Source organism: Tachypleus tridentatus, chromosome 8 (genome assembly GCF_004210375.1).
Source record: "Tachypleus tridentatus isolate NWPU-2018 chromosome 8, ASM421037v1, whole genome shotgun sequence".
NCBI lineage: Eukaryota > Metazoa > Arthropoda > Merostomata > Xiphosura > Limulidae > Tachypleus > Tachypleus tridentatus.
Window position 1 is genome coordinate 62,757,042 of NC_134832.1, and position 16,297 is coordinate 62,773,338.

Here is a 16,297-nt window from a genome sequence, read left to right on the forward strand (position 1 = left end):
GTTAAAAGTTGCTTATTTGAAAAGCAACTGTTATGACAAGTTTTGTTACATTACTCTGTTTGGGTCATAAATTGTGTATGCAGTTTAATTGTTCGAGGCTTTTGTAATATTGTTGATGCCATCTTACTTGAGACTTCAAAGTGTTTCTCATTATGTTTAGTGTTCTTACTTAGAGGGATAGATATTTTTAGCTTTTTCCGTCATGTTATAAATACCAACAGAAATAGAGTGTAAAGTGAGAAGTTAAGTTTGTTAAGGTGAAAGTAAGACAAAGATGAGTGAGGTATATATATCTAGACTATGACTGTAAATGTATTGAGAGATATAGATCTAAATCATGATTGTCAGTTTAGATATAATGACAGTTTCTAAAGTGAAAGTTTTACAGTTCGTATTATAAAAACAGATATAAGGAAAAATAATTTTTTAGTTGGGTTCTAAAGTAACTGAACTAGCCTGTGTGGACTTTGGATGTACAAGAGAATTGTTCAAAGCTCTGAATACAATTGTAATAACCTACAGGGTAACAAAGTGAATCTGGCACTGGTTGTATTGTGTTAACAGAGATAGAGGAGAAATAATGTTTCTCAGCAAAGGGTATTCTGAAGTAACTGAACCTACCTCTGTGAACTTTAATGAAAAAAAAGAGACAATTATTTATTGAAGCTCTAGATTCAATGGTGGTAAACAATTATGTAATGAATGTTTGTTTTGAATACATTATTTTAAAACAAGTGATTGTTTCTGCCCATTCATTGTTTAATTTTATTGTCAACAATTTGCAAAACTAAATGTAAAGGAGCAGGACACATAAAAACCTGACAAGATTATGGTTATTTGAGCATAAAATACAATGTATGAGCTATTTTGGATTTTATCAAATAATATCACAAAAGTAATGCATTGTATCATACCTATGCTGTTGTTTCTTACTCAGTCAAAAAAGTGATATATGCATTTGTTTGAAATATATGTGAATGTTTAAATTCTCTTAATGTAGTAATCTATAATCAACTAAATATTTCTTTTCCTGTGTATTTCTCAGATCTTCTTGTGCTCTTTGTTTTCTCTGGAAGGGGTAATATTTGTTTATCTTTTCTTGTGTTCTAGTTTAAAGAATTGGAATCACCTCTTCATCAAAACGTACACGTAGAACCCGGTACACCAGAACAATTGGCAAAAAATGTTACCAAACCTACTTCTCTCTTTTTATTGGCACCAAAGAAAAGTACAAAAGAAAGAGAGCTGAAAGAAAAGCAAAAATTAAGCAATTTATATTTGTATAGACTTGTGTGTGCCTGTATTCTAACTGAATTCTGGTTAAATTTATGGCTTTTAAACCTTCTCCCTTTGCCTGTGATTTACCTTATGGTGAAGAAGTTAGGTGAGTTGAACAAGTATTACTGAAGTTAAATTTATAATTCTAAATTAAAATGCAAAGAAACTTAAATTTTATTTATGTGTGTACATTAGAAAATCACATTTCGACCTTTGGCATCGTTTTTGAGGAGTTTAAGAAGAGTGTTCATGGCTTCAGCAAAACTTTTTCTATCATAAAATTTTATAAACATAGTAGTTTTGAAATCAGATGAATATTTGAAGGAACTTGAAACTTTCCATATTTATTCAGGAAGGGTTCAACTTAGAGAAATAACATCTTGGTATGGTCAGTCCCTAACTTCTTTATAGCACCAGAATTTATTCATGAAGAATTATGCCAGTGTTTTTGAATTGTGGATGTATAAACTAGTTTTGTATGTGTGCAATAGAATAGCAATCATCTGAAAAAGTCTCTGAACAGTAATGGATAGTTTTGTGTATTTTGTTACTCTTTGCATAGATCATGAAATCTGTTGAATAATATAAACTGTTAAGTAAAAAGAGATTCCTGGATCTGGAATTGAAACTGGACTTCTGGCTAAGAAGGCCAATATCCTGCCACTGAATTACCCCAAAGTTCAAGCCATTCATTTCAATATTCTCTTTTAAAACTTCTATGAGTATAATCACCATCCAATGTTGTATTGTAATGTTCATACCGTTAGTGGCTTGATTTTCCACAACTGAACCAAATATTATAGAAGTATAACTAGGCTTACTCTTTGGTGAGAGAATTTAAATGAATATTGACAGGCTTGAACTTGGGTAGCTCATGAGTAGGGCACTGACTTTGTTTGCCAGAGATCCTGTGTTAAATCCCTGGTCCTGGAATTTATTCACTTATGAGGTGTTTCAATTAACTCTTTTTCTATTGGCTCAGTATGATATACACCAGTTTGTCTACACATTTTCACATGTTAAGTATATTTGTACTATAACTTTGGATACAGCATGTGCATCTTTACAAAATTTGGTATATTCTTAGTGAGGATTGCAAGTTACACAAAAACTAAGATTTTTTAATAAAATATTTTTATTAAAGATTTCTTTGTGAAGATAGGCTGCTTTAATACTACTCTGAGGGCAAAGTTATTTTATGTTATGAATAAGAAAGCTATTATTTGTCCAAAAACTCTCAAATATTATTTGTATAATTTTTAAAACCACCTAAAAACATTTCATATGTTTGTTTTCAGCCAGACTTTATATTTTGTTATTTTTTTCTAACTGTGTATGGTCTGTTACTTGAACAATCTCATAAATATAAAGAATTAGGAAATATCAATTATGCTTTTTTTGTGCTAGAATGACTACATAATATAACAAAAATACTAGTGTTTAGTCTAAGTAGCTTAAATTTCTTAATGCTATATATTTATTATTTTCATTATATTGACCTCACGATCATCTAGCCAATATTACATAACTTTCATTGACATAGTGCATGTGCACTCATGTAATGTAGCTAATAATATAAAACTGATATTTAGACATCCTGCCTTGGATGTGTTTTAATGGACTAGGATGTTGTAATATACAATCATATTTCAATTATTAAACATTATATGTGTGTATAGATTATTACTATTTAGAAATAAATTTTTAAACTTATTTTTTCAAATATAGAACAATAAATAAAGAAGTAAAATAAACAATTCTCTTCTCACTTCAGCCTTTGAATTTCGTTGCTGCTGGACATGTGCCTTTTAAAATTTCATAAATAGAGGTTATCAAACTAAATTTCCTTTCAGGTTTTATACATCTATGCAGTTAAATAACCAAAAAATTATAAATAACTACTGATGCCGTAGAATTCTACTAATTTTTTAAGCTCAGTGATTAAGACATATTCAGATTTTAAAACAAAATATGAAACTGAGCATACTAAATGCACAATCTACCTTCATGAAATTTTGGTTCAAAAGAATGTGCTAGCTTTTTCACAGATTAAAGTGGCTGAGAAAACCACAAAGGGGGTATTCTAAGCTGTTGATTGGTTATTAACATGTCATATACTGTACTAAGAGTGTATAAGGGACCATTTCAAACAATGGAAAGAGTTGAATGGGGCCACTGTGTTTCAGTACATAAGTCATATCTCAGCAAAATAAAAAGATATGAGGTTCTTATTTTATATTTTAGCTTCTCAGTATTAGTAATTTGAGTTCCTAATTTGTATAAAACTATAGACTTAGAATTTTGACATTACAAACAGCTAATTTTAAACAGTGCTGCATTCAACATACCATGTGTTTCACTAAAATCTATAGTTAGGTGTTTTATTTTAATAAAGCCATTAACTCATATATAACATTAAAGTGTGAATTATTTAAAATTTGATTCCAGACTTACTGAAATAGAATCATAAAATAATAGTTCAGTATAATTTGAATGCAAGTGAACAAGCAATGATGGCATGACATTTGACCTGTGATCCATTGTGAAAGGGTTAAAATATTTAATATTAATTATTACAATAATGATTTATGACCAATAGAATCAGTGTGCAGATAGACTACATAACATTTCTTAACACATAGGGTACCAAAGTTGACACACATATAACACTAAATTTTTGACTAATTGTTGCTTTTAAGTGTAAAATAAAAATTGTAAATTGGTATAAGTGTATCTACACATATACATCCATACATTTGTTGTAATGGTTGTGACTCTACACATGTACATCCATACATTTGTTGTAATGGTTGTGACTCTACACATGTACATCCATACATTTGTTGTAATGGTTGTGACTCTACACATGTACATCCATACATTTGTTGTAATGGTTGTGACTCTACACATGTACATCCATACATTTGTTGTAACGATTGTGACTCTACACATGTACATCCATACATTTGTTGTAATGGTTGTGACTCTACACATGTACATCCATACATTTGTTGTAATGGTTGTGACTCTACACATGTACATCCATACATTTGTTGTAATGGTTGTGACTCTACACATGTACATCCATACATTTGTTGTAATGGTTGTGACTCTACACATGTACATCCATACATTTGTTGTAATGGTTGTGACTCTACACATGTACATCCATACATTTGTTGTAATGGTTGTGACTCTACACATGTACATCCATACATTTGTTGTAATGGTTGTGACTCTACACATGTGCATCCATATATTGTTGTAATGGTTGTGACTCTACACATGTACATCCATACATTTGTTGTAATGGTTGTGACAGAAAGTTATCAGTTTGATAGGTTTTAATCTATAAATACAGAACAAAAATAATCTTTATTGTGCTGCATGGAGAACAGTTTCATACATTGTCATTTGTACACATAGTGTCTCCATCATGAAGCATCTAAAGGGAGATTAGTAATACCTGTATTTTATTATTCATACATTAAGTGTAGATATCTACTATAGTATATGACTTATGATTTTTTGGTTTTTCTAAAATAAGTCATATTTTTCCCTTCCTATACGAGATTTATCAAAACTGATGAGATTTGTTTGTTTGAAATTTCTCACAAAGCTGCACTAGGGCTATCTGAACTAGCTGTCCCTAATTTAGCAGTAAAAGACTAGAGGGAAATCAGCTAGTCATTGCTACCCACTGCTGACTCTTAGGCTACTTTTTCACTGACAAATAGTGGGATTGACCATTACTTATAATTCTTATAATGTTAAAAAGGTGAGCATGTTTGGTGGGATAAAGATTTGAACACATGATTGTGAGATAAGCATTTTAATCATCTGGACATGCTGAGGTAATACAGAATTTAGGTGACCCTTTGAGACACATTAAGCTATGGAGTAAATCAGAATTCAGGTGGACCTGAGAAATGTCTTAAGCTGTGAGATAAATCACAATTTAGGGGTACTCTGAGAGACCTCAAGCTTATTACCTGTATTTCATTTGGCTTTAGATTAATGTACATAAAATATTTAAGATGATTTTTCTACTAACCAGAAATTTCTTGTGTGTTGTACATTCTTCGTGTAACATTTAAGTAATTTAGAGATTATTCAGTGTTTGGCTTAGAAATATACTTTTTTTTAAATATGGAGTTTATTTGAGACCCATTATGTTACAGAAAATTCTCTTTTTATTTGTCCAACCTTTCTCAAAGTTTACAGGCTGAAAGATTAAGCTTAACAGTTTTTGTAAAAGATTTCTGCTTCGTATTAAATGTTGGTTTATTGTATACTGATCTGAATCATTCACTAGGCCTAATAACAAGTTTAATAAGAATGTTGTTCTATATGTATAATAGTAAAAAGTAATTTATTGCATGACATCTACTCTTTAAATAAACTACTAATCAATTAAGTAATATAGATAGTTTTATAAATGACAACCACACTTTTTTTATGTCTGAATGATGGTTTAAATTGATACTACACACCTTAATGTGCACATATTCCAGTGACTTAAGATGCATATTCAAAGTATTGTCAAATAAATTGTAGGGAAGCAGAGTACCTTCTACAAAAGAAAAAGTATTTGAGAAGAGTATGATACTGGTTGATTTTTCTTCTGTGGATCAGCAGTCAGGTTTTAATTTTTTTACTTAAAAATAAAATGATTGATGAAAAACGTGAAATTCCTGTAATATGCTTCTTATCTGGACAACTAAAATAATATCGAACCAAATTATGCTGAGAAGAAAACACTTTGTTTGGGCTTGAATATTGTATTTTAAGGAATATTTGTGGACTTGGTTTTTATAGTATTGATTAATTACAACTGTAGGTTGTCGCTTTGGGTTGTTCAACTTTATTAAAGAAAATATGTTTGTTTGTTGGGAAGTTGGGATGAGGTGGTGCCAGAGTAGGAAGGAAGCTCTTGTACCTGCTCCTGTTCGAGGTTTGGCAAAGATACTGGCTCGAGGTGACCGAAAGGTACTTTATTTGATTATTCCACATGTGCATCGGTTAAGTTAAGTGTCTTACATGCCATCAGTAAAAATATATGAATATCTCAAAAAGTTCCTTTTTTATTTAAAAGAATTAAGTAAAACACTATAATATGAAACAGAAATTCAGTAAAGTCAGTAATTGCTCACAAGATATGCTTTAAGAAACTTAAAATATTTATAAAAGGCAAAATAAAATATTTAAAATATCTTATTGCCCTTCTTAAAACATAGACTTAACAGGAAGTGAAGCTGAAACTGTTAGCTAATCCAAAACAAGAGAAGTATAGACTTTTTATCTTCTTCAGACAATAGCGATTATTTCACTTTTAGGTTTTTGGCTTGATTAAATATGTGAATAATTATGAAAAACTAATTTAAAAATTATGGAACTTTCAGAACTTTCAACTGTGTGCACCTTACTAATATTGAATGTTTTAAGTAAACATTCTTTTTGGATGATGGTACATCAAGATATTTATTGATCAAAACCACACATGTATGATACTGTAGCTGTGGAATTTAACTAACAAACCTTCATCTGGAAACTATTAGGAAGATGTCAGACATTTACCAAATTCTTCTCTGATTGAATAATTATCATTTAAAATCCAATTTAAAAGTGAAAATTCCATTTACAATAAATTCTTAGTTAACCTAATTTAGATGTGAATCTAAATATCTTATTCCATGGTTGTTTTCTTACCAATTGAATTAGGCCAGAAATGTTTCATCATAGAAGGAAAGCATTATTACAAAATGTTTGATGGTAAAATTCAAGATGAAAGTTAGAAGTAGTGGTTTATCAAAATGATTTCAGTAACATTTGGTGTTATAAATATTTTGAAAGTAAAAGTAGATGAAAATTTGTATTTTTGAATTTTCAGGTAATAGATATTTTGGAAAACTCCATCGATACTTTTACCAGTATTAGTGTTATTCTAGTTGTTCTCGTTTTGGCAACCACTGGGACAATTTTCCTGTCTTTACAGGTAATATGGTTGTGTTGTAAGTTAATTATTTTGATGATGAATAATTGGTAAATTTGTATAACAACAGAGATTACACTTTTGATTCTAATTGTTATGAACCTCGTGGAAGTGAAACGAGTCTGTCATCATGGAATGTAGTTACGTTTCAAAGTTTTTTAAAGGGTTTCAAACAGCAGTACTTCTATAGTATGAAAATTATCATAGATTGATAAAACCTTTTGCCATTTCTCTATATTACATATTAGTAATTAAATAATTGTAATAAATAGTAATAAATCTGATGGTGTGTGTAACTACTTTGTAACCCAAATTCACTAGATTAATGTGTAGTAAATATTTATCAGCATTTATTATTCACATTACAAACCATAAATCTAATTTTTTTTTAATTTTATTTTTGTCTTTTTAAATGAATTATTTCTTGTTTGATGTATTTTTCTTAAATATTGTAATAAACAATAAATGTACAATATTCTCTCTTTATTTTAAGTTCTAACATTGTATGCTTCAAATTTCTTAATTTGTTTTAAATGTGTTAAATATTTTATTTCACAAAACACTGTAAAAAATTGAAAGAGTTTATTTAGCTACAAAGTATTGAGTATACAGAAATAAAGTTACTTACTGATGTAAATGAGAAGTTGTTGAATTAGTAAATTTGAAAAAAGGAAATATTCAGTGAAACATTGAGAATAAAAAACAAAAGAAAAGAGAAGCAAACACAATGACCAATTGTTATCTGTTAAATATTGACAAAAATAGAATAGGATATGTGGAACTTGATCCTTGAATGAGATTCACTTTTGTTTACCAATATTGAAAAGAAACAAAAAGATCATAGTTTAAAAGTTGTAGAAGTAACTTTAAAGGAGTAGTATGCATCTTGCATGAAGCAAATACATTAAACTGGCTTTATACTAAGCAATGGTAGAAATTAATTTTTAAAATTTGTTATATCTTTATTTTATCAGTAAGTTCAGAAGCATTAATCTTTTATTTCATACTTATTTGTTTTTGTTTTTTTAACTATACAAAGCTACAAAAGGACTATCTGTGCTAGCTATCCATAATTTAGAAGTGAAACACTAGAGAGAAGGCAGTTAGTCATCAACACCCACCACCAATTTGGGGGCTACTCTTTTACCAACAAATAGTGGGATTAACCATCTCATTATAATGCCTCTATGTCTGAAAGGAGCAAGCATGTTTGATGAGATACTGATTTGAACCCAAATCAGGTGCCGTAACTATTTGGCAATGTTGGGCCTTCAGAGTTATAGTTCTAAGAATATGAGCAAATGTGATTTACTTTCTACCACTATGAAAGCCTTGCACACTTTCTGATTCTAAATGTTTTTTTTATAACCACCTAAAGATTAAAAAACAAAAAATGGGTTCCTCCAGTCCATGGTTAGTCCAAAGTTCAGCAGGTACTAGCCTATGAATATGGTTTGGTACACATGCTTAAACTTTGTTTTTCTATGTTCTTTACATACATAGGCATCATATCTCTGGCAGTGTCTCTTCCTTTTCTGTAGGATTCATAATTTCTTGGTGATAAAATCATGAGATAATTCAATAACAAATTTTCAGTAAGATAAAAATCAATTTTGTGATTTGTAAACAGTTTGACATTTCAGTATCTATTCTTAAATGCTGATTTTGATATTAATATTTGTCTTCTACAAATGTCTTGTCTTCACTTACTGAAAATACTTTATCTTATAGAAACATGTTATCCAAGCCTAGTTTAAAGTACACTGATGTCCAGAAAACATGTACTAAGAACCTACTATTTTTATGAAATAATGTGATTTCAAATGTAAATTGATGCATAGTAGTCTGTCATGTGCCTAAAACAACCTTCAGAACAAACTGTGTATTATTAAGAGAAATGACAGTTTGCAGTTTTCCACTTATTGTAACTTGAACTGTGGCACTCCAAACTATCATGTATTTTCAGTGAGTGTGCTTTACTGGACCCTTATTTGACATACCAAATTTCAAGGCAATTCATTAAGAAATGTGCAATATATAAAATCTCCAGTTTTGATTGAATTTCTTCATTTTTACCTTGTACTGAAAGTACAGAAAGTATATTTGATAGAAAAACATTAACTTTCATGGATTTAGATCTTTACAACCTACACTCAAGTGTGAAATTTAGTCTAAATATAAGCCACATATGCAGAATTCAACAAAAACTGCTTAATTTTGACAAATGTTTTGCACTTCCACCCAAAAACTCAGGTGAGTTAGTATGAAGTATGTACTACAGCTTCACCAGAGAGTAAATGTTGACTGTTTATAGTTTTTTGTAATTCATATTAATGACAGATGATTTGGAGCTGCAAAACTATAGAGTGAAAGCACCTGCAGATACCTATGTATTGGTTAGGCCAATATTAGCATTTTTAGCTCATGTCTTCAAAAGAATCATATGGGTGCATTGCTTTTATTCATTACTTACTGCTAACTTTTAAGCACAGACTTCTTAAATTTTATGAATTTTTTTAATTAATGATCATTTAGTATCATGCAATATTAACTTAAGCAATTAGCATAAAATAAGGATGCTTGGTACAGCTGTACCCAAGTGCATGCAGATGATGACAAAAAATCTAGTTTTCATAGTGTTGTTGTGAAGGAACCTATTAACATTGCATACAATGTATATTACAGTATCTGGTTGGTTCTATAAACTATAGGTCTGTTCCAAATAATCAGGTTGTGATCCTAAACCTAATGTTGGTTACTATCAAGTGTCACTTTCTTAGTTGCTGTGGTTTCTATTGACAAAGTGTCATTATATCTAATCAAACACACCTTAGGTGTGAAAAAAAAAAGGTGTGGCAAAAAATGAATCGAATGGGCAACGTAAAGGAACAAAGTCAAAATTGGTGGTGAAACTGGTAACTACTTTTATAACAGTGTTGAGAATTTTACAGTGTATATTCATTTGTTAGGTAGCTAGGTAACATTTTTTGTTCAACATGGACCTTGGTGGTGCATAACATTTGTCTCATAAATGTCCAAATATTTTCCAACAATATGTAGTTTTGGTTAACATTTTGTAAATCTGAGTAAGTTAAAAGCATTTTGTTATAAGAATAGGACTGAATTTCAACCCATTTTGATTTTGAAAACTTAGTGTTGTGGTAAAATTGTGGATGCCTTAACTGCTAATTATAATTTTAGAAATGTACCAGTGTTGTTAGAATTGTTTACGATAACAAAAGTCATTTCTGTGGTATGATAAAGATGTTTTCTGTGATAAACTTATACTGTGAGTGTGTGATTAAAAACATTTTTGTTTTCAACAGATCTATGGTGAAAGCATGCATTTGATAGAAGTTACAAGTAATTTAATCAATAGAGTTGTTGTACACAACCCAGAACTACAGCAGTTGTTGCCAGAAAAGCTGCAAGATATTCAAGGAACATTAGACTCCATGGTGGGTAATGCCTATATTTATGGAAGAGAATGGATTGCTAACACGGTAAGGAAAGTACTGATGCTTGTATGTTGTGTAAACTAGTATGTTGAAAAGAAAAAAACCTAAACCTTTCCTTCCCTCTCTAGATCTTAGAGTTTTAAAATTTGCTGTGTATATTTGATTAAAATCTGTTTTGTTTTTTGTTTCTCTATTGATATTTTATTTTTTCTCACTCAAATGGAAAAAAAGTACCTTGAAGAAATAATAAACCTACTTTGTGTTTTGTCTGGTAGGTGAAAGAATTTATTGATGAAAAAGATGAAACTAGAGCTGCCGTTGTTGAAGAACAGATTTTAGAAGTATGGGATCGCATTTACCACATGTGGATAACAAGAAATGCCACCAATGTTACCAGTTCTTTCTTATCTCATCATGGAATGTCATGGAATGATCTAGTAGATGGAATGAAAACATTAAACGTAACCCTTTTAGTGAGCTATATCCAAAATAATATTGGCACCTTGCTATCGGTGAGACATCTGATAAGTGTATTAAAAACCTTGTCAAATTTCATTATCTATATAATGATTAAATCTTTTTGTTTGTAATTGTCTTTCATTTTTCTTCAATTTTTAAAATCAATAAACTTGGACCACTTTTGCCTTGCAGATAACTTGAACAATTTTTACTCACAATTACTTCTAAGTTCAGTTGATCTATAATCAGAACCCAGTTGTCTTATCTGAAATAGATGCATAAAACTTGTGTTTTAATTTTAGTAGTAATTGATAATGTAGTTTTAGTAATGGTAAAAAAAAAACCCTACAACCCCAAACACTTTTTAAAGGTGGACATTTCATCAGTTTGCCCCTGAACTAGAAAGATGTTCTTTTTGGAAGAACCGTCCCAGCATGATAAAATCTGTTGTTTGAATTGGAAGTAATGTTGGCAAGAATGAGAAAAGGTCTAGCATAGCCAGATGGCTTGACTTGCAGTCTGAGGGTTATGGGTTTGAATCCCTATTCCACCAAAAATGCTCATTCTTTTAGTTGTGGGGCATTATAATGTGGCAGTTGATCCTACTATTCTTTGGTAAAAGAGTAGCCTAATAGTTGGTAGTGGGTAGTGGTGACTAGCTGCCTCACTTCTAGTCTTTCATTACTAAAGTAGGGGTGACTAGTGCAGATAGCTCTTGTGTAGCTGTATGCAAAATTGAAAACAAGCCAAATTGAACAAGATAATAAAAGGTTGTAACCACACATCACATCAAGAGTTTGTTCCTATGAGATGGTGAGAGATACATATTTGGTATAACAAATGTAAAGAAATCAAACACAAAAATCATGCCCTGACTATAATATATTACACATCAGAGATTACAATAAATGTAGTGGCATATATCAATTTAAAAACACTTGGAACTAGACAGATGCAATTGTCATAAATGTTGCCTAGGTCAGTGTTTAAAGTGATGTACACATTACAAAGTATTTAAAACCATATTGGATATTTAGAAGTTTTGCTGTATGCATTTACATTCCTGACTTTACTGATAGTAATATATTTGATTTGTTTTCTGGAACATTAACACTAGCCTTCTTTCATAGCCTAGACTTTTAGGGTTACTGGATCAGTAGCTAACAAATGACACTGATGTACCCTTGGAGTTTTCCTAAATGCATGCATTTGTTCAAGCAGGGCACATTTTTTGGAGAAAAAATGGGCAGAATTTCTGAGGTCACAATCAAGAACCATGGATTGTCATTTTATAACGTTAACCTTGTAATTCGATTTGTCTTCTACTTTATGTAGTAATTCAAAGAATTAATTTATTAATTGTTTCATGCAAGATTTTGTCCAGATTAATATTAACAAACAGTGTTTATCTTTAAATGATTCACTTGCTGTCTCAGGCTTGATTACTAATTGGAATTGTAGTCACTATTGTATGAACATTTTTTAAGATAAGGAAACAACTTATGAAGGTAAAACACTTGTGGAAACTAAAACTTTGGGATAATCCAGTCATGAAAATAGTTTGTTTATCTTTATGACAGAGTACAGTGTTATCATAAGACTTGCAAGATGTCATTTTAAAACAATGATTAAAAAGTTTTCTTGGATATGATTAGTATCAGTAAAACTGAATGTTGAGTATCTCTCTAAGTTATGGCTTCAGGTAATACTTCAAATTAGCAAAGTCGTTATTTTTAAATGATTGTCAAAGAATAATTTTAAGTTAATTCTGTTTACATAAATTCTTGAAAGTCCTTGCTAATGTAATTTTGAAAATGAGGTCAGTTAATAATTGCTGCAGAGAAGGTGAATAAGAATGTATTTATAAACTTAGGTGCAGTATTGAAGTACATTCAAAGGTTATCTGTTGCTAAGATATCCCACTCCACATTTTCACATGTGTAATGAAATTTGGACTGTTGAACACTTAACTGTTCTGCTTATTACAGTACACTGTACCCTGCATATTAAGTGGTTTATATCTTAGTGAGAACTGTTTTTGGTAAGATTAAATATTTTTTTAATATTTGTGTACTCTTCATGCCATGTTTAATGACAAGTATTTTAAGAAATTTGTGGTCAAAATGTGAATTTTTTTATCATAATAAATGGTGCAGTGAAAAAGATGTATTATCCAGTAATCTGAAATTGCTTGCATGAGTATTTCATATCAAATTTAATATTTTTTCTAAACCTTAGAAAAAATTATCTAAATGTTCTTCAGTAATAAAACACCATTGAAACTTAACAATACAAAAAAGTATTTTAAGGAAGTAATTATTCACACACAGTATTTATTGCACAATAAAGTGTTTTAATATGGTACAAAGTTGATAATTAGCATGTATGGTACAATATGAATTCTTTAACATCAAAATCCGAGCATTTCATTTCTTGACAGGACAGCTTTTAGAAAAATTAAATGATACAGCATGATACAATCTGGCTTTTATGGAGAGTTGTTAAGATAAGATTATGCTGTTAACATAATTACTCTTTTCAAGCTGTGTAGGCATCCTTGCTATATGTATAGGGTCTTTAATATATCTTAATGTTTGTAAGATAGTGTACCATAGTGTTCATTACTCTTAAGTAGCATATGTTTTCTTAACAAACAAAATTAAGTTGTAAAAGGTTTTAATGTACAAGAGAGGTAAAAATTTGATACTTTCATTTCTTAACTAGTTTTTATAAATTAAACCTGAGTATTTGTTTAGTTTTTAATGGTACTTGAACCTGTAGTGTTTTATTTCACTTACATTTTAAAGAGAAAATAACTCACTGAAATGTTTTGTAAAAGAAAGGTTATAATTCAGGTGGTTTAATTATATTGTTGGTGTAACCTTTTTTAAAAAATATCTAATTTTGTCCACATACATGTAGGTTTTAGAGTCGGTGTGGGCTGTAGTGATTGGTAATCTTAGCCTGGCTTTTAGTACCTTGACTGTAATCTTGTCTCTAGTGTTTGGAGGAGGAACAGCTGTCCTTAATTTCTTTCTGGATTTTGTAAGTTTGAATTGTTATTAACAGTTTGGTTCATTATGACTAAATCTAACAGTGCTTGAAAGGTATCAGAGAACAATGAAATGATTCAGTGCTTTCTGTTTTTATCAAAACACTATTTCCTGAAGTAAGTTGCACATTAAATTAGCAAAGATACTTGTGTGTGTGTGTACCTATTTCAAATATATAAAAATAATTATATTCTGAGTGTCTTCAAAATTTATAATGTAATTTTAAATATAAGTGAGTCGGATATTTTTGAGGTAGAGTCAAGCTGGACTAATGGCCTAGATGAACTGACCCAAAACACACTTTAATAAAAATTACTACAGACTGAATTGGAATAAAATTATATTTATTGCACAAATGCACACACACATTAAACAAAAATAGAATTTTGCAACTCTTTACTGCATTGTAACTAAAATTATAAGTCTAAAATTAAATATTAAGTACTGTATTAAAATTTAAAATACTTAACGTGTTTCTTTTGTTTCACCACCTACAAACTCTCCTACTTTCTTTTTTCCCTCTGAATTAACATGACATATCCATGCTTTCTCCTGCAGCCTGACTGAAGCATTATTCTTTACACCTGTGTCTTGACTTGTCTCACGGCCAGCTCAAGTAGATTAAATATTGCAAGCCAAACCAGGCATTTACTTTGAGCCTGGATTTGCTCACCCACCTCTAATTTTGAAGGCAAAACTTTGCTTATTATAGTATTACTGCAGATAGAGTAATATAAACCAGAGGTAAAAATACTTTAACATTAAAAAATAATTACATGATGATGTTGCTGTTGACCTAAATTTGTTAGTGATTTATTGTTGAGTGTTTTTATGACAGGATTATTTTGGAAATTTTTTTTATTAGTAGTAGAAATTGTGGAGAAGTATTTGTACATAATCTGGTAACAAATGACAATGAAAGCTCTGATCATTTCAGTATTGGAATAATTTTTTTTCATATTTTATGCAGCGTATGGACTAGTGGCTAGCATGTTGGACTGCATGTGGGAAGACTCAAAGATTGGATCTCCAATATGCTATTAAATTAACAGCTTTGCTTTCACCTTTGAATGCATTATTGAAGCGTCTGTCCTCATGGGTAGCCATGTAGGTAACAGATGCTACTGATTAGTTTCTCTCCCTCTGGTTAGCAGTTTGAAATTATACTTTAACTGCAGTCTCTAACCTAATCATGTATCCCACTAAATCTTGTCATTTCCTAGTGGTTTGTGTTAATTAAATATAAACATTTCTTCTACTAAATCCTATCTAATAACATGTTTAATTTTGTTAATTGAAAGCTATGAATTACATGTGACTTAATGGCATAGATATTTAATAATCAGTGTGTAGTGTATCTGATTTAAAAAGAAAAGTTTTATTCTGAAATTAATGTAAAAAAAAACTACAGGGTTTGCTGTTCCAATCCTGCCATTTTTAGGTTGTATTCTCAACAGCTTTGTTTTACTTGCTGTGTGCAAGTGGTACTCTATACAAGCCTGTAGAGGTTGTTAGCATGATACTGCCATCTGGAGGAGCTGGTAATAAATTAGGAGAAGTGGTGGAGCAGTCTATCAATGGTGTGTTTGCTGCCTCCTTCAAGATGGCTGCATTTTATGGCCTGTATACTTGGTTAATACACACCATTTTTGATGTCAATATAATTTATATTCCCTCTGGTAAGTGACAGATGTTAATTTTTATCTTAGTTATAAGTAGATATATATAACCATCAGCAATTTTGTTTCTAGGTTCTGCAGTTTAAGGAACCTGTGCCTCCTTGCATTAAAATTAACAGGTTATTATTACAATCCTACAAAACCTCAAGTTTTGAAAACAAACTTTTCAGTAATTTAGAAGTACGTGGCACAAAAAAATCAAATAATCTTGCATGTGGTCATGATCAGTGTGTGTGGTGCCTCAGTTGTTTGCAATGGAGTCTAGGTTTTGTATATGCAATGGACAAGTATTTAGCCTTGTTTTGGATCTAGTAGAATTCCATGCTGGTGGTCCTCTAGCTGACCAAGAATTATATGAATGTAGTCATGATTATGACA

The 16,297-nt window shown here is 30.5% G+C and overlaps 1 protein-coding gene across 5 annotated transcripts in view; it reads left to right on the forward strand.

Annotated features, from left to right (window-relative positions):
• LOC143222512 (transmembrane protein 245-like) overlaps positions 1–16,297 on the forward strand; it is a 43,787-nt gene that overhangs the window by 7,707 nt on the left and 19,783 nt on the right. For 4 of the 5 annotated variants that reach the window (XR_013012284.1, XM_076449115.1, XM_076449114.1 and 1 more), the window contains 7 exons: positions 1,111–1,384; positions 6,119–6,267; positions 7,169–7,273; positions 10,597–10,773; positions 11,004–11,240; positions 14,110–14,232; positions 15,682–15,919. Coding sequence is in view for 4 of the 5 variants with exons in the window: in XM_076449115.1 (XP_076305230.1) it covers positions 1,111–1,384; positions 6,119–6,267; positions 7,169–7,273; positions 10,597–10,773; positions 11,004–11,240; positions 14,110–14,232; positions 15,682–15,919 (1,303 nt within the window). In the remaining variant the exon portion in view is untranslated. The remainder of the gene's footprint in view (positions 1–1,110; positions 1,385–6,118; positions 6,268–7,168; positions 7,274–10,596; positions 10,774–11,003; positions 11,241–14,109; positions 14,233–15,681; positions 15,920–16,297) is intronic. The other variant, XM_076449116.1, reaches the window with a different exon arrangement.